We start from the raw sequence: 22,319 nt of genomic DNA on the forward strand, positions 1-22,319 counted from the left end.
GGGAAGAGAACGCACATGAATGATTTAGCTCAGCTCCCTGTGTAGGTTTACTAGTGATAAAAGTGGTTCATTGTAGGGAAGGTGAATCCATGGGTAGCATATACCTGAAGCCTACAGGTACTGTATAATGTAACATGTTATATGCATGTATTAGCCTGTAAGATGTCTATGTGTTTCATTTGTGTAGGACTATGTATTACTTTTTCAGTGTCCTACTGACAAAAAAAAAGTTGCTATAAAAAGCATTGGCGAGAGATGCAGAAAAAAGACGTGAGGTTTCAGAGGTGTTTCCCAGAACATGGCAATGAATGTGTTTTATTAATATTTTGTTGACAAAAAAAAAAAAAAAAAACACTTTACAAAGTCCAACAGTTCAACTCTAGTCTAGTCTTTTACTGGCTGTTATACCAAAGATTGTGGAAGATTGACAAGATGGCTAACCGTTTGGCTTCACCATGTAGAAAGTTGTCTGCGTTGTCGGGGGGGGGGGGGGGGGGGGGGGGGGGCAGGAACTCTAGCAAAATGAAATTGCTAAACTAGACACAAGAGGCGCTACATCGAATTAAGCTAGTTTTTTGGGGCCAAATCGACAGTGTTTACAGTTCATATTTCTATAAGTGCATCTTCCGAACAATCTAGTACAAACCCATAAAGTCGAATGAATATGCCTGACATTGAACGAGCAAATATATTATTTGTATACCAGATTTGACACTTCATTCCCATAGATTTCCATTAAAAAGTCACTACTTCCTCTCTGTCATCCTCCACTTCCTGATGGATGGTAGTAATGCAAGAGTCTGCACTCAGGCTCCAGCTATGACTCTTTGTTCAGACAGAGCAGAAAATAGTGAGAACCGGAGAGCTGAGGATCCAAGAGGATTGTACATGTCATGGTCCAAGCAGCCAGAGTAGAACAGGCCTCTGATTGGACAGCAGGAAAAATTGGATACAGCCAATCATTGATACAATAGACAAGACACTTGAGTAGGAATCCTTCTGGAAACCTACACAGCCTGTTGTCATGGAAACTTTGTGCCAGAGCTCCATTCTAGTTGGAAAATAAAAAAGCAAATACACTAACTTCAGTTTAAAAACAATCCAAACCTTTACTGTATCTTTCAACCAAGAATCCAAAGTGAAAACAGTTTGGAAAAAATAAAAATAATAACTCAAGGCACAAATATGAATACTGCAAAAATGTCATACTATACATTACAAATTATGTAATGGTGAATATACTCATTAGAAAAATTGTATATCTATTTTTGGATATTCATACAACCAACAGAGGCAGTAGGAGGGGAGAGTAGGGGGGGTCCCTTGCCCCCTCCCAATTGGGCTGGGGGTGTAAACCAAACCACTTGCGACCGGGTGTAGCCAGCACACTGCCCAGCCGCCCCCTAAACTACCCTTCCTTCCATACCTCGCCCCCTACTCCTCTCAGAGGCAATAACAATATGTACAACTCTGAGTTATGTCCCAAATGGCACCCTATTCTCTATATAGTGTACTACTTCTGACCAGAGCCAGCAGTGCATTATATAGGGAATAGGGTTCCATTTGGGACACAGAAATAATGACCCTAGATAATCTTTAGTGATGGGTGCTTTCTCTAATTCATCTCTTTAATACTCGTCACACTGTTCCCTGAACAGATTGAAAGACAGACACTATGACAGGGAGAGAGAATATAAAGAAGCGGAATCCCTTCCAGCGAGTGAGATGACGGGATCCAGAAAAAGAAGCTACTGACTCAGAGTGCATCTCTCTGCTACAGTAACTCATAGTGCCCTCAAGTGGGGGGACAGCTTGGCTGCCCATAACTTCTACAGTGTATATAAAAACAATGACAGCGGTTATCCTCTTATGCAAAAATCTGTTACTGGGCAAAAGGCATAGCAAAAGAGAAACCCCCAACCCAGTCCCTAACACTGACCTATACGCAAAACCCAGAGACATATACAGAGATATATAGGTAACTACCAAAATAAAATAAACACTTAACTAAATGAGGGCTAAAAAGTATAGAAAGCAGATGCTTCCATGCAGGTGTGGTTCCTGAGTTAATTAAGCAATTAACATCCCATCAATGTTAGGGTCATGTAGAAAAATGCCCAGTTGCCCAATATCAGACACTTGTAGAATCTATGCCAAGGCGCATTGAAGCTGTTCTGGCGGCCCAACGCCCTATTAAGACACTATGTTGGTGTTTCCTTTATTTTAGTCGTTACCTGTATGTTGTGTATATGGCTCTTTTAACACTTACACCCAGATGCCTACTATCAACACTAGTCTATCTGGATGCTGAGACACCATAGTGGAGCTCATGGGAGGAGAATTAATTTAAAAAGGGAAGGAAGGAAAGACAAGCAGAGATAAGAAGTGTAGAAGAAGAGGCAGGTGGAAGAATTTGGATGGGTAGGTATCAGAAGTGGAACTTTGGCACAGTTGACCACCTCCAACAGAATGTCTTATCACTAGCGTGTTTTCTTTGATTCCGTCTCACCTCACCCGATTGGTCAGAAATACACCATTGACGTCTTATGTAACCGTAGCAAATGTCTGTTAACCAAAACAGACTTGAGCCTGGCACTTTGTTAGCCACTTTAGCTTTGGAGCGAAAGTGACTTTAAACATCTTCAGGCCGCTCCTCCACAGCACTACAAGAGTGACGGGACAGAGAGAGCTAGGCTACGTTCCAAATGACCCTACTCCCAATATAGTGTACTACTTCGACCAGGACGCATAGGACTCCAGTCAAAAGTAGTTGCACTATATAGGACTCAGGGTGCCATTTTGGACAAACCCCATGTTTGGAGCAGGACAGGAGGTTCCCAGTACTGCAATACTGTGATGGAGAAAACATGGGTAGTTTGAATAGAGCAGTTCTACTTGAGACATACATTTGATAAATCAACATCACTAGCATAACACCCAGACAATTTAAATATGAACTGTATGGGCAAAATATATGTAGAAGAGAAAAAACGCTAATAGGTACAAAGAAATTAACTGCTAATCTTTGCAGTGCTCAAAACTTTACCAATTTAAAGTATTCATGGCCCAAATTTCAGTCTGTGCCATTCAAGAACAGGGTTAACTGTTAGCTTTAGCTGCTGTTCTTTCATTCTGGCCCCTAAATACCACACAAGCCTATTAGGACCATATCACAGTTCACACAAACACACCAGCCCAAACGACAAGCTCATGCGCATGGTCCACTTACCTAACACACGAGACGCACATGAGCTACAGACACGTCTGAAACATAATCCTGTGCCAAACACGCTATTCGCACGGTATACACTCCTCCTCCATAATAGCAAACTACACACACCAGAGGAAGACAGAATGACATCTCAGCTTACCATTTAGCAGCAACAGTCCTTAGCTCTGGTCCAGGGCGTTACATGTGGCTTGCTGTTGAAGGCTCAGCATCAGAAAACTACACATAACACCCTGGACCAGAGCTACGACAGTCCTTTGAACCCTGGCCTCCATCTGTCTTTCTGTACAGGAACACACTCCATAACGTCAGTTAGTCTATTTTCACACTGTGCGCCTCGAGAAAAAAAAAAAACACTAAAAAGGCAAACTGAAAAAGTAAACATCTTGAAATTATCAAATAAATTATGCTTAAAAAAAACATCTAGTAACAAAATAAATCAAGGCATGCAAAAGATAGTCAACCTAAGAGATTTTTTCATTTTAAAGCCAAATGTCCATCTATTGTTACATCTTCCCAGTGAAATGGAAGAACCACTCACTCTGTTAAGTCCTTTAAGTCCTCAGGAAGAAGGTAGCTGCCAAAACAAAATTCAAATCCACTGGAATAACTTAACAGGCTCTGAGCGTTTAAAAAGGCCAAATATGTACATACGTGTTCTGTGCTCAAGCTTTTAAGTGGCCAGTATTTACACGTGTTCTGTGCATCATGCGTGTCGGCAGTGCAGCAAAGAAACAGCAAAACGCTCATCATGTGAAAACACAGAGAAGTAGGATCGAGTGATCTAAAACATCCGTTAAAAAAAGGAAAAAATAAATACTAAGAAAATAGATCATATCAGAAAATGTACATCACAATAAACACACGTCGCCCCTCGCTTAGCTCCTCTCCTATTTCCTCCTCTTTAAGGAATATGTTTGAATACATGTTTCATCTTTAAAAAATGACGATGTGTAAAAAAAAAAAAAAAATGATAGAACATGAAGACAAAAATGTCTGTTGGCTCGTAAGGTGATACTGAGACGTTAGAAGTTAAAGCTGTGCTGAGAGATAAGGTCAGAGTCCCAAATGGCACCCTATTCCCTATATGGTTCCCTACTTTTGACCAGAGCCCTGAGGCTTTAATCGAGTTACATATAGCAGTATTATTTTTGGACGATATCAATACCTGATTCTACGAATCGATTTCCCCCTCTCGTAACTGTAGCTAGCGCTAGTCGGCTGTACCTGCGCCAAACCTATTGGATGAAAAATACCATCGCTTGTTCTCCATCTTTTTAAATAGGGATCCAAAAGGTTTTTAGCACTTCCATTTCCCTGACTGATCAAAACTCGTCTTCTCACGCTCTCTCGTCTCTCTGCAGCAGACATAGACTGAGTGTACAAATCATTAGGAACACCTGCTCATTCCATGACAGAACGACCAGGTGAAAGCTACGATCCCTTATTGATTTCACTTGGTTAAATCCACTTCAAAATCAGTGTAGATGAAGGGAGGAGACATTAAAGAAGGATATTTTAGATCTTAAGACAACTGAGACATGTATTGTGCAGAGGGTGAATGGGCAAGACAAAATATTTAAGTGCCTTTGAACGGGGTGTGGTAGTAGGTGCCAGGCGCACCGGTTTGAGTATGACACTGCAACGCTGCTGGGTTTTTCCACTCAACAGTTACCCATGTGTATCAAGAATGGTCCACCACCTAAAAAATATCCAGCCAACTTGACAACTGTGGGCAGCATTGAGTCAACATGGGGTGGCATCGCTGTGGACAGCTTGAGACACCTTGTAAGAGTCCGTGCCCCCAACGAATTGAGGCTTTTCTGATGACAAAAAGGGGGTGCAACTCAATATTAGGAAGGTGGTCCTAATGTTTTGTACACCCAGTATATAGTGAGCAATATATTTTGAATATCAAACGGCAATAAAAAAAATCAAATAAAAAAAAAAAAAATGAAAAAAATTGCAGTACCGAATAGCAATACATATTGGCACCTAAGTATCGTGACAATATCATATTGTGGGGACCTCGGCAATTCCAGCCCTATAGGGAATAGGGTACCATTTGGGAGGCAGCCAGAGAGCCGTGGTTCTGAGGCTGAGCCTGACACTAAGGCGTTGCAGTAAACATCAGATGTGGGAGAAAAAAACTAATGCTGTCCTTCCCTCCTCATACTGTATCGTGAAGTAGCTCAGTAGCTAAAGCCGGCATGAACACACTGACATGCAGTGACACACAAACACAAAATATCAGACACACATCCTTGCAAGCACACACACAATCACAGAAACATACACAATCAATTGTTCGATTAAACAGACCCTATATGCCCGTTCCTCTCATATTTTTTTTGTTTTTTTGAGTAAAGTTTCTTGGCAGCGTTACATGGTGTGCCTCCGACTCCCACCCCCAGCCCCTCTTTGCCCAGCTTTGGGGTACTGTTTGATGCTTGAGGGAGTGTGAAGGGTTTAAGGGGTCAGGTGGGAGTCAGAGTTCAGTAGTCTGCAATGGGTGCCAGATCAGGGTGCAGGTCCACGGTGATGTTCTTATACAGGGAGCTCAGGGAGATCTCAGGGGTGTAGTTAAGGTTGTTCAGGCCATCCAGGTGCTGCCTTTCTTTGGAGTACCTCAGCAGCTTGTACCTGCAGAGAGAGGAAAGGAAGGAGGATTAGCTAGCAGTTAGCATTCATACCAGCAGTCACAGCTCAAAATGTCCTGATCAAAAGTAGGTCACTGTGTAGGAAATAGGGTGCAATTTCAGGTGCAGTCACAGGGAGAGGAGGATAAGCTAGCAGTTGGCATTTATACCTGGAGTCACAGTGAGAGGAGATGAAAGGGGATTAGCCTAGTTAGCGGTTAGCATTGACAGTAATGAATCCAATTATACACACACCACCACAGGGATCCTTAGTTAGCGCTAATGACATTCGGGAGATCCATAGTTAGCATTTGCATAATGAAAGCAGGAGGATCCTTTAGTTAGTGTAAGCTGATTCATTAGCGTTAAAAGCTGCCTGGAGGAGCTTGTGCTCTAGTTGCAGATGGAAAACCTTTACCTAAAGAGAGAAACTCTTCTGCCCCCTCCCCTCCTCTGTCCCTCCCTGCATCTGATCTCTGAACATAGCCCTCTAGTGCAGAGTTACGATGAGGACTGTAATGCGGATGAGACCTGGTTGACTTGTGTTAAAAAAGGGACTGACAACTGTCAACACGGCGAAAGGGACTTGGCCAACGAATGGGGAGTTAACAACTCAATGCTGGCACAGAAAACACCCACGCACATACAGTAGCACAAACCACTGACACTTGGCCTGGAAGGTAAGCAACTCTTATTCTATTAATCATAGCTCTGTGGTTGCACCAACGCTAGAGTGCACACAGAATTGTGTTTAAATTAATATTTTAAAAAATAAAATGTATTCCAGTACCTGGGATACGTCCCAAATGACATTCATGAAGTATATAGACCACTGCTTTAAGTACATAAAATGTACTTAAAATGTTCCTTCCTGTTTGGCCCTATCATTGGAAGGGGCCACAGTGTCTCCTGACCCCTCCTGTCTCAGCCTCCAGTATTTATGCCGCAGTAGTTTGTGTCGGGGGGCTGGGGTCAGTTTATTATATCTGGAGTACTTCTCCTGTCTTATCCGGTGTCCTGTGTGAATTTAAGTATGCTCTCTCTAATTCTCTCTTTCTCTCTCTCGGAGGACCTGAGCCCCAGGACCAACCCTCAGGACTACCTGGCATGATGACTCCCTGCTGTCCCCACCTGGCCGTGCTGCTGCTCCAGTTTCAACTGTTCTGCCTGCGGCTATGGAACCCTGACCTGTTCACCGGATGTGCTACCTGCCCCAGACCTGCTGTTTTCAACTCTCTAGAGACAGCAGGAGCGGTAGAGATACTCCTAATGATCGGCTATGAAAAGCCAACTGACATTTACTCCTGAGGTGCTGACTTGCTACACCCTCGACAACTACTGTGATTATTATTATTTGACCATGCTGGTCATTTATGAACATTTGAACATCTTGGCCATGTTCTGTTATAATCTCTACCCGGCACAGCCAGAAGAGGACTGGCCACCCCTCATAGCCTGGTTCCTCTCTAGGTTTCTTCCTAGGTTCTGGCCTTTCTATGTAGTTTTTCCTAGCCACCGTGCTTCTACAGCGGCATTGCTTGCTGTTTGGGGTTTTAGGCTGGGTTTCTGTACAGCACTTTCAGATGTCAGATATATAAATACATTTGATTTGATAACATGTGAAGTAAAACATGAGTGCAGATGGCTGGATACAGCGAAAGGTTAAAAGGTACTGAAATAAAATAGAAATGAAGTTACTTACTCCTGCCCGCAAAGGTGCATGCTATTCAATCGATCACTGCCCGCACCTGCTCGCTCGTCCAGCATCAATTCTCTCTCTCGACGGCTCGGACTTAGAATACGTGGACAACTACAAATACCTGGGTGTCTGGTTAGACTGTAAACTCTCCTTCCAGACTCACATTAAGCATCTCCAATCCAAAATTAAATCTAGAATCGGCTTCCTATATCGCAACAAAGCATCTTTCCCTCATGCTACCAAACATACCCTCGTAAAACTGACCATCCTACCGATCCTCGACTTCGGTGATGTCATCTATAAAATAGCCTCCAACACTCTACTCAACAAACTGGATGCAGTCTATCACAGTGCCATCCGTTCTGTCACCAAAGCCCCATACACTACTCACCATTGCGACCTGTACGCTCTCGTTGGTTGGCCCTCTCTTCATACTTGTCGCCAAACCCACTGGCTACAGGTTATCTACAAGTCTCTGCTCTGTAAAGCCCAGCCTTATCTCAGCTCACTGGTCACCATAGCAGCAACCACTCATAGCACGCGCTCCAGTAGGTATATCTCATTGGTCACCCCCAAAGCCAATTCCTCCTTTGGTCGTCTTTCCTTCCAGTTCTCTGCTGCCCATGACTGGAACGAATTGCAAAAATCTCTGAAGCTGGAGACTCACAGGTCCCTCACCAGCACCAGCTGTCAGAGCAGCTTACAGATCACTGACCCTGTACATAGCCCATCTGTAAACAGCCCATCTACCTAACTCATCCCCAAACTGGTATTTATTTATTTAGCTCCTTTGCACCCCAGTATCTCTACCTGCACATTCATATTCTGCCGATCTACCATTCCAGTGTTTAATTGCTATATTGTAATTACTTCGCCACCATGGCCTATTTATTTCCTTAACTTACCTCATTTGCACTCCCTGTATATATACTTTTTTTTCTTCTTTTGTTCCACTGTATTATTGACTGTATGTTTTGTTTATTCCATGTGTAACTCTGTTGTTGTATGTGTCGAATTGCTACGATGTTGATCTTGGCTAGGTCGCAGATGCAAATGAGAACTTGTTCTCAACTGGCCTACCTGGTTAAATAAAATAAAATAAAAGGGCGATAGAGATGAGGAACAGCTGCACTTAAGTAGTAGGATTAACAGCAATCTCTACCTTGAGATTTCTACAGCAAGGGACTGTTTTAGGTACACTATATATACAAAAGTATGTGGACACCCCTTCAAATTTGTGGATTTGGCTATTTCAGCCACACCTGTTGCTCACAGGAGTATAAAATCAAGCACACAGCCATGCAAGCTCCATAGACAGTGCCTTTACCTCCCTTATCTCACCTCATTTGCTCACATTGTATATAGACTTATTTTTCGACTGTATGTTTGTTTTACTCCATGTGTAACTCTGTTGTTGTATGTGTCGAACTGCTTTGCTTTATCTGGGCCAGGTCGCAATTGTAAATGAGAACTTGTTCTCAGCTTGCCTACCTGGTTAAAGGTGAAATAAAAAATAGAATAGACAAACATTGGCAATAGAATGGCCTTACTGAAGAGCTCAGTGACTTTCAACGCGGCATCGTCATAGGATGCCACCTTTCCAACAAGTCAGTTATTCAAATTTCTGCCCTGCTAGAACTGCTCCGGTCAACTGTAAGTGCTGTCATTGTACAGTGGAAACGTCTAGGAGCAACAACGGCTCAGCCGCGAAGCGGTAGGCCCTCAAGCTCACAGAACGGGACCGCCGAGTGTTGAAGCGCGTAAAAATAGTCTGTCCCGACCTCACTAATGCTCCTGGCTGAATGGAAGAAAGTCCCGGCAGCAATGTTCCAACATCTAGCGGAAAGCCTTCCCAGAAGAGTGGAGGCTGTTATAGCAGCAAAGGGGGGCAAAGCTGTGGCCCCAATCAGGCTCCCGAGGACTGGAATTTCCCACCCCTAATTGAACATCTCATTCCAAAAACATGGGCATTTATATGGAGTTGGCCATATTAATGCCCATGATTTTGGAATAAGATGTTCAATTAGGGGTGGGAAATTCCAGTCCTCGGGAGCCTGATTGGGGCCACAGTTTTGCCCTAGCCCCAACTAACAAACCTGACTCCAATAATCACCTAATCATGATCTTCAGTTTAGAATGTCATTTGATTAAATCAGCTGTGTGCTAGGGATGGAGAATTAGTCTGACACCAATCAGGCCCCTGAGAACTGGAGTTTCCCACCCCTGCAAGGTGTCCGGTATGTTGGTCATGTAGTGTATTTTCATGAATACCACATAACGAGGACTTCCTGGAGCAACGCTGTATTGAGAGCTAAGCTAATGTGATGTTTGAGGTTAAGTTAGGTAAACATCCTTTGACATGGTTACGGCGCCTGCTATGGACTGCTAGCATGCATGTACTGACCTGCCCAGGAACTGCACCTCTCCCCGGTGGTGGTGTGGGATGGACTTGTATTTACCCATTTCTCCCTCCGGTCTTGTGATGTTCAGACCAGCATAATGTACTCTATGAGAGAGAGAGAGGGACAAACAAAGCCTTTCCTTAAGTTACCCAATCAGATAACAGATTTGTCGCTCTCAAACACACACACAGACGCACACTAACTGACCTGTTCCAGAGGTCGTCGTCCTCTCCTCCCCAGCCCCAGAACGCATTGGGAAAGCCATTAATCTTGCGGAACTGTTCCACTGTGAGTCCACTCACGCCCCCAAAGAACTCACTATATGGTAGTCTGTGGACAACACACACAGCGTTACACACAACACACACCTGTAACACCCGCAACACACTTTCAACACGGACAGAGGGACAGACACAGACAACATAGCCTAGCTTTGCCTGGGGAAAGACTGAGTTTTCAACAAAACAACAAAGGAAAAAAAGAAAAAAGGAGAGACCTTACCAGTCAGTATCACAGGAAAGCAAACAGGTAACAAAGAATGAGTTTGGCTGTGATACAACACACAGACACACAATTATGTTTTCAGACAATTTACCATTCAGTCAGCAAATTTAAAAGAGACACAGATAGCCAGACTGGAAACTCTGTTCATAAATTAAGCCTTAGTCCGGGACCAGTGTTTCCCCTGTATTCATTTAGCAGCAGCGCACCGCCAGACCAAAAAATGAAAAATTATTATAATTTTTAGAAATAAATTTTCGGGATTGTAAAACCGCTTTAAGTGTAAACTTTAAATTACTAAAGTATGTAGAAAATAATTAACCTATTTATTTTTTTATTATATAATCGAGGATTACTGATGGTGCGTGCAGGGTACATGTCCAGAGGTCCCAATTTATAAAAAATAACAAAATTGAGCGTAAGAACAAACCAACCATGACAACAAAAAAAAGAATTCTAAGCTACATTGAGAAATATATAGAATTATAGGAAATTAGCTGGAAAACAGCATTTTGCCATTTTCCGCCAATTCCGGACTGATTTAAGCCGTGACTTACAGGTACATGTACTTGTCCAGTTTGGCTGCGAAGTGGCGAGGCATCTGACCACAGCCGTAGTAGTTACGGTCATTCTCTGGGATGTGGTCGACATCGTGGAACACCAGACAGTCCCAGTCCAGATCCTTCATGGCTTCCAGGAAACCCACGTTAAACAACATTGCTCTGTTGAACGGCTGGGTACCAGACTGATGGAGGGAGAAAGAAGAGTTAGACTAACCCTAACCCAAGTTAAACAACATGGCCCTATTGAAGGGCTGGTCCAGTGTTGCATTTCGTCAACAAAAATAGTGTCAAACACCTATTTATCAGTGGCAATTGACAAGACGATAAAACAGACTAAAGAGACCCAGAAAAAAAAGACTAAACAAATTATTTTTCACTTTGCTTGCGGATAATGAGACAAGACTGAAGTATGTCTGTGACTAAAATCTGACTAGTAAGTGAGAATCTTTGGAGAGCTGTTCAGTGTCCTTTGTTTGGTCCAATCAAAAGCATGCATGACATAAGCAGAATTGTAAGGCTTTCTTATCGCAATGCGGTAGAAAATAAATACCATGCCCAGGTCATTCATGAGTCACCTCTCCGCCCAGCAACCGTTCTCCAATCTGGCGGCAACAAATCATTGATGCAAATAAGGCACACGCCATGGCTACTCTCCCGATGGTATAAGCTCCCGGTAGAAAAAGGGTCAATGTTTGCGAGTCACTTGACTTATGTCGATTCAAACAAGACCTAATGCAATGTTTCCATGGGAGAAAAGACAGCGTTTGCACCTACAAGATGACGGAGAAAAAAAAATACTACCAACCTCACTAGACATCTGAAAGCACATTATTCCAACATATACGCTCAGGAAATAAGAGATCGATAATCCTAGCTAATTATCTTGCTGCAACCTATCAGACCACTACTTATGACCGAACTTTAATTAGAATATAGCTACAGTATGTCAAGGGGCAGGGCTCCACACCGCAACCATTGTCACATTTTTGTGACCCTTTGACTTAGCTGCGCGAGTTACATCTTTTATTGATCGCTTCAGTGCGAGCTGAAAATTCATTACATGGTCATCTCACTAAAAAAGAATGTCTCCTGTCTGGTGTACCAAGAAAGCCATTGGTCAACCGCAGAACCTGCAGAATGCTGCAGCATGGGTACTGACCTAGACCAGACAGAGAGCAGCACACATTACACCGGTTTTAAGGTCTCTACACTGGCTGCCTGTGAGTTTTAGAATTAAGTTTAAGATTTTTCTATTGGTTTTTAAATCAATCCATGATTGTGCACCCAAATGCATGTCTGACATGCTTTTAATTTATGTACCCAGCAGGTCCCCCAGGTCCTCTGGCAGTGGCCTTTTAACTATTCCAAAGCCTAGGACCAAGAGGCATGGAGAGGCAGCCTTTAGTTATTATGCCCACAGCCTCTGGAACAGCCTGCCAGAGAACCTGAGGGGGCTGAAACTGTGGACATAATTAAAATATATATTTTCCTGGGGGTGCTTCTTCAAAACTTTTTTTCTGTGAATAACACATACAGAATCATGTAGTAATCAAAAAGTGTTAAACATATCAAAATATATTTTAGATTCTTCAGATTCCACCCTTTGCCTTAACAGCTTTGTCAGCTTCATGAGGAATGCTTTTCCAACAGTCTTGAAGGTGTTCCCACATATGCTGAGCACTTGTTGGCTGCTTTTCCTTCACTCTGCAGTCCAACTCCTCCCAAACAATCTCAATTGGGTTGATGTCAGGTGATTGTGGAGGCCAATTCATCTGATACAGCACTTCACTCTCTTGGTCAAAATAGCCCTGACACAGTCTGGCGGTGTGTTGGGTCATTGTCCTGTTGAAAAACAAATGAAAGTGCAGCTAAGCACAAACCAGATGGGATGGCGTATCGCTGCAGAATGCTGTGTTAGCCATGCTGGTTAAGTGTGCCTTGAATTCTAAATAAATCACTGAGTGTCACCAGCAAAGCCACACCCACACCATCACACCTCCTCCATGCTTCACGGTGGGATCCACACATGCGGAGATCATCTGTTCACCTACTCTGCGTTTCACAATGACAGGGCGTTTGGAACCAAAAATGACACATTTGGACTCATCAGACCAAAGGACAGATTTCCACTGGTTTAATGTCTATTGTTCGTGTTTCTTGGCCCAAGCATTTTCTTATCGGTGTCCTTTAGTAGTGGTTTCTTTGTAGCAATTCGACCATGAAGGCCTGATTCACACAGCCTTCTTTGAACAGTTGATGTTGAGATGTGTGTGTTACTTCAATTCCGTGAAGTATTTATTTGGGCTGCAATCTGAGGTGCAGTTAACTCTAATGAACTTATCCTCTGCAGCAGAGATAAGTCATGAGAGCCATTTTCATCATAGCGCTTGATGTTTTTTGCGACTGCACTTGAAGAAACGTTCAAAGTTCTTGAAATTTTCCGCATTGACTGACCTTCATGTCTTAAAGTAACGATGCAGCTGTTCTTGCCATGATATGGACTTGGTATTTTACCAAATAGAGCTAGCTTTTGTATACCACCCCTACAAAGGAACCTTTAACAAGGCACACCTGTAATTTAAATACATTCCAGTTGACTACCCCGCTAAGATGGTTGAGAGAATGCCAAGAGTGTGCAAATCTGTCATGGCAAATGGTGGCTATTTGAAGAATCTCAAATATAAAATATATTTTGATTTGTTTAACACTTTTTTGGTTACTACATGATTCCATATGTGTTATTTCATAGTTTTGATGTCTTCACTATTATTCTGCGATGTAGGAAATGGTAAAAAATAAAGAAAAACTCTGGAATGAGTAGGTGTGTCCAGACTTTTGACTGGTACTGTATATATAGTGTGTGACACAATGGGGAAAAACATTTATGCAACCAAATCATGGGCTGGTGCCACCAACCGAAAAAGGTAGTGGAGCCAGTGACACGGGGAAAATCTGGAGAATTGTCAAGGGGTGTGATTATAAAGCTGCTGCGGAGTAATGTGTTCTTCTGCCAATTTGGCATTTGGGAAGAGAATCATGCGATAGGATGTTATGCCGAAAAATTTATGTTGGTAGGACAAGGCTATGTATGTTTGTGCACATCGAAGTCAGTGATATATACAGTGCCTTGCGAAAGTATTCGGCCCCCTTGAACTTTGCGACCTTTTGCCACATTTCAGGCTTCAAACAAAGATATAAAACTGTATTTTTTTGTGAAGAATCAACAACAAGTGGGACACAATCATGAAGTGGAACGACATTTATTGGATATTTCAAACTTTTTTAACAAATCAAAAACTGAAAAATTGGGCGTGCAAAAATATTCAGCCCCCTTAAGTTAATACTTTGTAGCGCCACCTTTTGCTGCGATTACAGCTGCAAGTCGCTTGGGGTTTGTCTCTATCAGTTTTGCACATCGAGAGACTTAATTTTTTTCCCATTCCTCCTTGCAAAACAGCTCGAGCTCAGTGAGGTTGGATGGAGAGCATTTGTGAACAGCAGTTTTCAGTTCTTTCCACAGATTTTCGATTGGATTCAGGTCTGGACTTTGACTTGGCCATTCTAACACCTGGATATGTTTATTTTTGAACCATTCCATTGTAGATTTTGCTTTATGTTTTGGATCATTGTCTTGTTGGAAGACAAATCTCCGTCCCAGTCTCAGGTCTTTTGCAGACTCCATCAGGTTTTCTTCCAGAATGGTCTTGTATTTGGCTCCATTCATCTTCCCATCAATTTTAACCATCTTCCCTGTCCCTGCTGAAGAAAAGCAGGCCCAAACCATGATGCTGCCACCACCATGTTTGACAGTGGGGATGGTGTGTTCAGCTGTGTTGCTTTTACGCCAAACATAACGTTTTGCATTGTTGCCAAAAAGTTCAATTTTCGTTTCATCTGACCAGAGCACCTTCTTCCACATGTTTGGTGTGTCTCCCAGGTGGCTTGTGGCAAACTTTAAACAACACTTTTTATGGATATCTTTAAGAAATGGCTTTCTTCTTGCCACTCTTCCATAAAGGCCAGATTTGTGCAATATACGACTGATTGTTGTCCTATGGACAGAGTCTCCCACCTCAGCTGTAGATCTCTGCAGTTCATCCAGAGTGATCATGGGCCTCTTGGCTGCATCTCTGATCAGTCTTCTCCTTGTATGAGCTGAAAGTTTAGAGGGACGGCCAGGTCTTGGTAGATTTGCAGTGGTCTGATACTCCTTCCATTTCAATATTATCGCTTGCACAGTGCTCCTTGGGATGTTTAAAGCTTGGGAAATCTTTTTGTATCCAAATCCGGCTTTAAACTTCTTCACAACAGTATCTCGGACCTGCCTGGTGTGTTCCTTGTTCTTCATGATGCTCTCTGCGCTTTTAACGGACCTCTGAGACTATCACAGTGCAGGTGCATTTATACGGAGACTTGATTACACACAGGTGGATTGTATTTATCATCATTAGTCATTTAGGTCAACATTGGATCATTCAGAGATCCTCACTGAACTTCTGGAGAGAGTTTGCTGCACTGAAAGTAAAGGGGCTGAATAATTTTGCACGCCCAATTTTTCAGTTTTTGATTTGTTAAAAAAGTTTGAAATATCCAATAAATGTCGTTCCACTTCATGATTGTGTCCCACTTGTTGTTGATTCTTCAAAAAAATACAGTTTTATATCTTTATGTTTGAAGCCTGAAATGTGGCAAAAGGTCACAAAGTTCAAGGGGGCCGAATACTTTCGCAAGGCACTGTAAACTTCTGAACCACTGGAATGAGGCAATAAAAATGTGATGACAAAAAATGTGACTAATAATAAGACATTTAGTTTACTTAAATGTCATTTTGACAATAACTAGACTAAATCATTATTCAAATAACAAAAATGTGACTAAGACTAGACAAAAAACAAAATAGTAACAAAATTAACACTGGCTGGGTGCCAAACTGATAGGGGGGGGGGGGGGGGGGTGGAGGTCGAAGAAAGCGCAATGTTGTGAGCTAATCTGTCTACAGCTCATCTTCATTATATATTCGACATTTCTCACCAGTGGGTGGCAGAGTTGACAAAGTAGTGAGGCCGAATAGGATGAAGGGAGACTAAACGTGTGCAATAATAACAGAACTTGTTTAAAAGCGGTGTTACCTGCTCGATGACGTAATATGCAAACTGCAGCCTCTGTCTTTGCAGCATGGGGGTGAGGTGCTGGAACAGGATGGGAAGGTGCTCGTAGCGGTTACGGAACGGGATCAGGATGGCCACCTACACAGCGAGCAGGACAGAGAAGTGGACAGTCAGACACACAGCATTTAGGGAGCAGGGCAGACAGACCAGAAGTAGAAACTAAAATGCTTCTAATAGAGGAAAGACACTGGTGTATACAAATATGGCTTACAGTTCAATTTCATTTTCTAATAGAGAGGAGAATAAAAGTAGTAAAATAACTGAACCGCACACATATTTCCTCAGTCATACATGTCAACAGTCATACCTTCCAGCGTGGTTTACAGTCCTTGGGTCTCCAGTGTCCTCCAAAGTGAACATCCAGATACTTCGAGAACTTCAGATCAATCTCCTCCATAGGGATCTGAGTCATGTTGACATCCATAGGACCCTCTGAGAACGTACACATAAACCTTCAGTAAACACACACTGTGGGATTTTAGTCAGTCCATCCAGGATGCATTGCTTTAAAAAGAAAATAGTTGCAGGCAAAAATGCTGGATTTTTCTGCAGCATTTCTGACATTTTGCATGGCCTGTTTTTCAATGTTTTTTTTGTCCAATTTGCCACAAAAATGCACTTCAGTAGAAAAAGATTTTTGACATGTGGCTTGATTGAACCATTTTATGCGGTAAAAGTGTGATGAATAGTTCATTATGAGCTCTTTTTCTATTGCAGTGATTTGACAGTTTAATGCGGAAATATATCTTTGATTTAACTGTTTTATATAGAAACAAGTGCAGTGATGGTAATTTTGAGTAATATGGGGGAATTGTTGATTTTGCCCCCAAAAAGTTGAGCATAGAGTCCAAAAAAAAAAAAAAAAAAATCCACATCAATCAACACACAATACCCCATAACGACAAAGCTAAAACCAGGTTTTTAGAAATATAAGCAAATGTATTAACAATAAAAACAGAAATACCATATTTACATAGGTATTCAGACCATTTGCTATGAGACTCGAAATTGAACGCCGGTGCATCCTGTTTCCATTGATCATCTTTGAGATGTTTCTACAACTTGTTTGGAGTCCACCTGTGGTAAATTCAATTGATCGGACATGATTTGGAAAGGCACACACCTGTCTATAAGGTCCCACAGGTTGACAGTGCATGTCAAAGCAAAAACCAAGCCATGAGGACGAAGGAATTGTCAATAGAGCACAGGGACAGGATTGTGTTGAGGGAGATCTGGTGAAGGATACCCCCCAAAAATGTCTGCAGCATTGAAGGTCCCTGGTTGGGGTCACCTTGGGGTCATGATAGGGGCTGCACCAAATGATTGATGTATTATAATTGATTATGCTTATGTTGTATTAATAGAAGGGGACGGGCTATAAGACACTCCCCCACTACATGTATAGGGTCCTGGACCACAGATTAGCAATATATGCATTGTAAAGGTTTAATACAGTTCCACAGTTCTTTTCTAGTCTCTGCCTCTTATAGAAACGGTCTGAGCAGAAGTGTGAGCAATTGCGGTCAAAACAGGTTGTGTGTGAGAAAGCGCCTCAAGGCTAAAAGAGAGACACCTGCAGGGGAGTAAATAGATAAGAGAAAAGTCAGACATACCAATCAATGTAAGCCACACGTGAATGGAAAATTACTGCTGAGCCCTTAGAAAACACTGGACCATTGTTCTCCTGCAAGTTTGTATATGTGGATATGCATGGGCTTGGTCTCATGAGTAGAAGGTGTTGACGTAGGCAGTTACACCACTAGGGGTTGACTGCAAGTATATTAAAGCAACTTTTACCGGTTTTATTTCAAGAACAGTGGCTTCCATCATTCTTAAATGGAAGAAGTTTGGAACCACCAAGACTCTTCCTAGAGCTGGCCGGCCAGCCAAACTGAACAATCAGGGGAGAAGGGCCTAGGTCAGGGAGGTGACCAAGAACTGGATGGTCACTCTTGACAGAGCTCCAAAGTTCCTCTGTGGAGATGGGAGAATGTTCCAAAAGGACAGCCATCTCTGCAGCACTCCAACAATCAAGCCTTTATGGTAGAGTGGCCAGATGACAGCCACTCCTCAATAAAAAGATACATAACAGCCCGCTTGGAATTTGCCAAAAGGCACCTAAAGGACTCAGACCATGAGCAACAAGATCCTCTGGTCTGATGAAACCAAGATTGAACAATTTTGCCTGAATGCCAAGCGTCACATCTGGAGGAAACCTGTCACCATCCCTACGGTGAAGCATGGTGGTGGCAGCATCATGCTGTGGGGGTGTTTTTCAGCAGCAGGGACTGTGAAATTAGTCAGGATCGAGGAAAATATGAACGGAGGAAAGTACAGAGAGATCCTTGAGGAAAACCTGCTCCAGAGCTCTCAGGTCCTCAGACTGGGAAGAAGGTTCACCTTCCATTAAGACAATGACCCTAAGCACACAGCCAATACAAAGCAGAAGTGGCTTCGGGACAAGTCTCTGAATGTCCAAGTGGCCAGAGCCCGGACGTGAACCCGATCAAACATCTCTGGAGAGAACTGAAAATAGCTGTGCAGCAACAATCCCCATTCAACCTGACAGAGCTTGAGAGGATCTGCAAAGAAGAATAGGAGAAACTCCCCAAATATAGGTGTGCCAAGCTTGTAGTGTCATACGCAAGAAGACTCGAGGCTGTAATCGCTGCCAAAGGTGTTTCAACAAAGTACTGAGTAAAGGGTCTGAATACTTATGTGAATGTGATATCAGTTTTGTTTTTCATACATTTGCAAACATTCCTAAAAACCTGTTTTTGCTTCGTCATTATAGGGTATTGTGTGTAGATTGATAAGGGAAAAAAACAATTTAAATCATTTTTAGAATGTGGGGATCTGAATGGTTTCCGAATACACTGGAACTCCTACCGTTTATCTTCAGATTTCAATGATAACAGAGGGGAAAATGGGTAATGCAATACGTTTAACTGTAGCTAAAGTGCCTATGTAGATATAACTGGCATGATAAGCCACACACATCCTACAGGGAGAGACAGTGTGACAGAATGAGGAGCGAGAGAAATAGTAAGAGAAAGAGGACGCACAGAGACAGCAAAGAGTAGCTTATCTCATGAGTTACATAATAACATGACCTGATCATAGAAAAATTCAAGATCGGCAGGAACTGCTTCTCACGATGTTAGCTAGCAAAGCTCATGCGCAGAAACACGTCATTGGGTCTAATGGTCGTGTCGAGCAGAACTGAGCATGTGCAGGCCTGTCAAATCAAAAAGGCACCTGCTCGATATAAAAGTTGTTTTTGACCATTTTAACATGTCCATTTTGTCACTTTCAGAAGGTTGTAGTAATGACAGTTTCAGCTACTTAAGACATTCGCTCAAATCTGTGTTGTTTTTAGTTTGGGGGGGGGGGGGGGAAATACTACTAGGGACACATTTTTCACTCCTCCCAGCGACTTGCCAAACCCCAGCCTGGTCTGTCGAGTCTGCTTCGCAATGCATTCCCGTAAGTATCATGCGTTTGAAAACCCAGTGGTAAAATTCTCTCAGTAGGCAAACTGATGGTTTGAAGACAAGCGTTCTGGTTACTTACTCATAGAAGGTAAGCGTTCTGGGCAGGGGAGGTTCTGGGCGTATGTGAAGTTCTCAGGGAGGTATGCGGTTGGCTGGGACATGTATTCACTGGAGTTACTGCCATCTGGGTAATCTACAGGAACACACAAGACATTCATTTATTTTTTTGATTGATTGTATAAATTACTTTTCTATATTCCCCTTGTAGGGAGCTTAGAGATGGATCATGCCGATTAATAGGTAGTGGAGGGGAGTAGACGGGAGTAAATCAGAAAAACATATTGGAAGAAAAATAGGCCTAAGCCTGACCGACTCTAGCAGCTAGAGTGAGGGTCATTCTTGGGATGTTTGGCTGCCCATCTCATCTCATATTGGTTGAAGCACTGCCTACTCCCTCCATCACCTATTAAAATCAGCAAGATCCCACTCTCTCTTAACAACCTAAAAGGGAGATGATTGAGATGTCATTTATACACTCCCCTACATAAATATTTGGACAATGAAGCTACAACTTTTAATTTGGCTATACAAAATGTTTCATAAGGCGACATGCAACATTTTCATAGATATGTTTTAAAGTTTAGAAATTGAGCGATTTATGTATCTAGTCCCCCCTTGTCAAACAGTGCACTACGGAATTTTTGCACCCTAGGTAAATATGAACAAAAAAAGGCTGGAAAAAATGTCATATGAATCTTACCTTTTATTTAAAATTGTTCAAAAACAGTCAGTAGGAAAAAAATATTTTGTTAAAAAAACATGCATTGTCCGTGTGGCTCAGTTGGTAGAGCATGGTGCTTGCAACACCACGTTTGTGGGTTCTATTCCCACGGGGACCCAGTATGAAAAGAAAACAAATATGAACATGTATGCTCACTACTGTAACATCGCTCTAGATAAAAGCGTCAGATAAATAACAATTTAAAAAAATGTAAATAAGAGACTTATTGGCACCCTAGCATTTAGTACTTTGTGCACCCTCCCTTTGCCAAAATAACAGCTGAGTCGTCTCCTATAATGTTTGATGAGGTGGGAGAACACATAGGAAGATATTTCAGACCATTCCTCGATACAGAAACTCTACAGGTCCTTCAGAGTCATTGGTCCTCACTTGTAGACTCTCCTCTTCAGTTCACCGGGATGGCCATTGCAAAAGCTTGATTCTATGGTCAGTGAACCATGTGTGTGTGGATTTGGAGGTATGCTTCGGATCGTTGTCCTGCTGGAAGATCCAACAACGGCCCAGTTTTAGCCTGCTGGCAGAGGCTGATGGGGTTTGGCCTAAAATCTCCTGGTATTTGATGGAGTCCATGATCCTATGTATCCTAACAAGGTTCCCAGGGCCTTTGGAAGTAAAACAGCCCCACAACATCACAGATCCACCACCATAATTCAGTGGGGATTAGGTCATTTTCTGCATGACTATGGCTCTTTTTATGCCAATCCCACCTAAGGTGTTTGTTGCCAAAAAGCTCTATTTCAGTCTCATCAGACAATAGAACCTTGTTCCAATTCAAGTTCCAATGCCCTTTAGCAAACTCCAGGCACTTACATTTGTGGTTTGGTGACAGCAGAGTCTTTCTGGCAACCCATCCAAATAACTTGCTGGCATGGAGGTGGCATCTAATTGTAATTTTGGAGACTTTGTGACCCCAAGATGTAACCAACTTCTGCAATTCTCCAACTGTAATCAGAGATTTTTCTGCCACTTGAACCATCCTTCTCACTGTGTGTGGAGGAAAAATACACTTGCGTTCTCTTCCAGGCAAGTTCATCACAGCTCCAGTTTTTTTTACATTTCTTAATTATTGCCCTAATAGTGGAGATGGGTAGTTTCAGGCATGAAGCTATCTTTTTATAGCCATTGCCTGACTTGTGAAGGTCAACAAACTATTGTCTAATTTCATGCGTTTGTTCTCTGGCCTTTCCCATGTTGATGGATGACTAAGGGAGTTTAGCCTGTGTGTCAACTCATATTTATACCCGAGTGAAACAGGAAGTCATGGTTGACCACTTAAGAGCTCCCAAAGAATTTAAAAAAAGGTAAAATCAATTGGTATATACATCAATTTGATTTTGTTCATCAGAATTTCTAGGGGTGCCAACAAGTGACACGCATGTTTTTGAATAAAATATATACAGTGCCTTGCGAAAGTATTCGGCCCCCTTGAACTTTGCGACCTTTTGCCACATTTCAGGCTTCAAACAAACATATAAAACTGTGTTTTTTTGTGAAGAATCAACAAGTGGGACACAATCATGAAGTGGAACGACATTTATTGGATATTTCAAACTTTAACAAATCAAAAACTGAAAAATTGGGCGTGCAAAAATATTCAGCCCCCTTAAGTTAATACTTTGTAGCGCCACCTTTTGCTGCGATTACAGCTGTAAGTCGCTTGGGGTATGTCTCTATCAGTTTTGCACATCGAGAGACTGAAATTGTTTCCCATTCCTCCTTGCAAAACAGCTCGAGCTCAGTGAGGTTGGATGGAGAGCATTTGTGAACAGCAGTTTTCAGTTCTTTCCACAGATTCTCAATTGGATTCAGGTCTGGACTTTGA

At 42.4% G+C, this 22,319-nt stretch overlaps 1 protein-coding gene across 1 annotated transcript in view; it reads right to left on the reverse strand.

The window, feature by feature from the left end:
• Positions 1 to 283: 283 nt before the first annotated feature.
• Positions 284 to 22,319, reverse strand: part of LOC110521745 (beta-1,4-galactosyltransferase 6) — a 50,373-nt gene continuing 28,337 nt past the window's right edge. The window contains exons 3-9 of the mRNA XM_021599576.2: positions 19,775 to 19,888; positions 16,509 to 16,633; positions 16,163 to 16,279; positions 11,028 to 11,215; positions 10,177 to 10,299; positions 9,972 to 10,073; positions 284 to 5,872 (exon numbers count right to left, since the gene is read on the reverse strand). Coding sequence (XP_021455251.1) covers positions 5,725 to 5,872; positions 9,972 to 10,073; positions 10,177 to 10,299; positions 11,028 to 11,215; positions 16,163 to 16,279; positions 16,509 to 16,633; positions 19,775 to 19,888 — 917 coding nt within the window. The 3' untranslated portion in view covers positions 284 to 5,724. The remainder of the gene's footprint in view (positions 5,873 to 9,971; positions 10,074 to 10,176; positions 10,300 to 11,027; positions 11,216 to 16,162; positions 16,280 to 16,508; positions 16,634 to 19,774; positions 19,889 to 22,319) is intronic.

Source organism: Oncorhynchus mykiss, chromosome 30 (assembly GCF_013265735.2).
Source record: "Oncorhynchus mykiss isolate Arlee chromosome 30, USDA_OmykA_1.1, whole genome shotgun sequence".
NCBI classification, from domain to species: domain Eukaryota; kingdom Metazoa; phylum Chordata; class Actinopteri; order Salmoniformes; family Salmonidae; genus Oncorhynchus; species Oncorhynchus mykiss.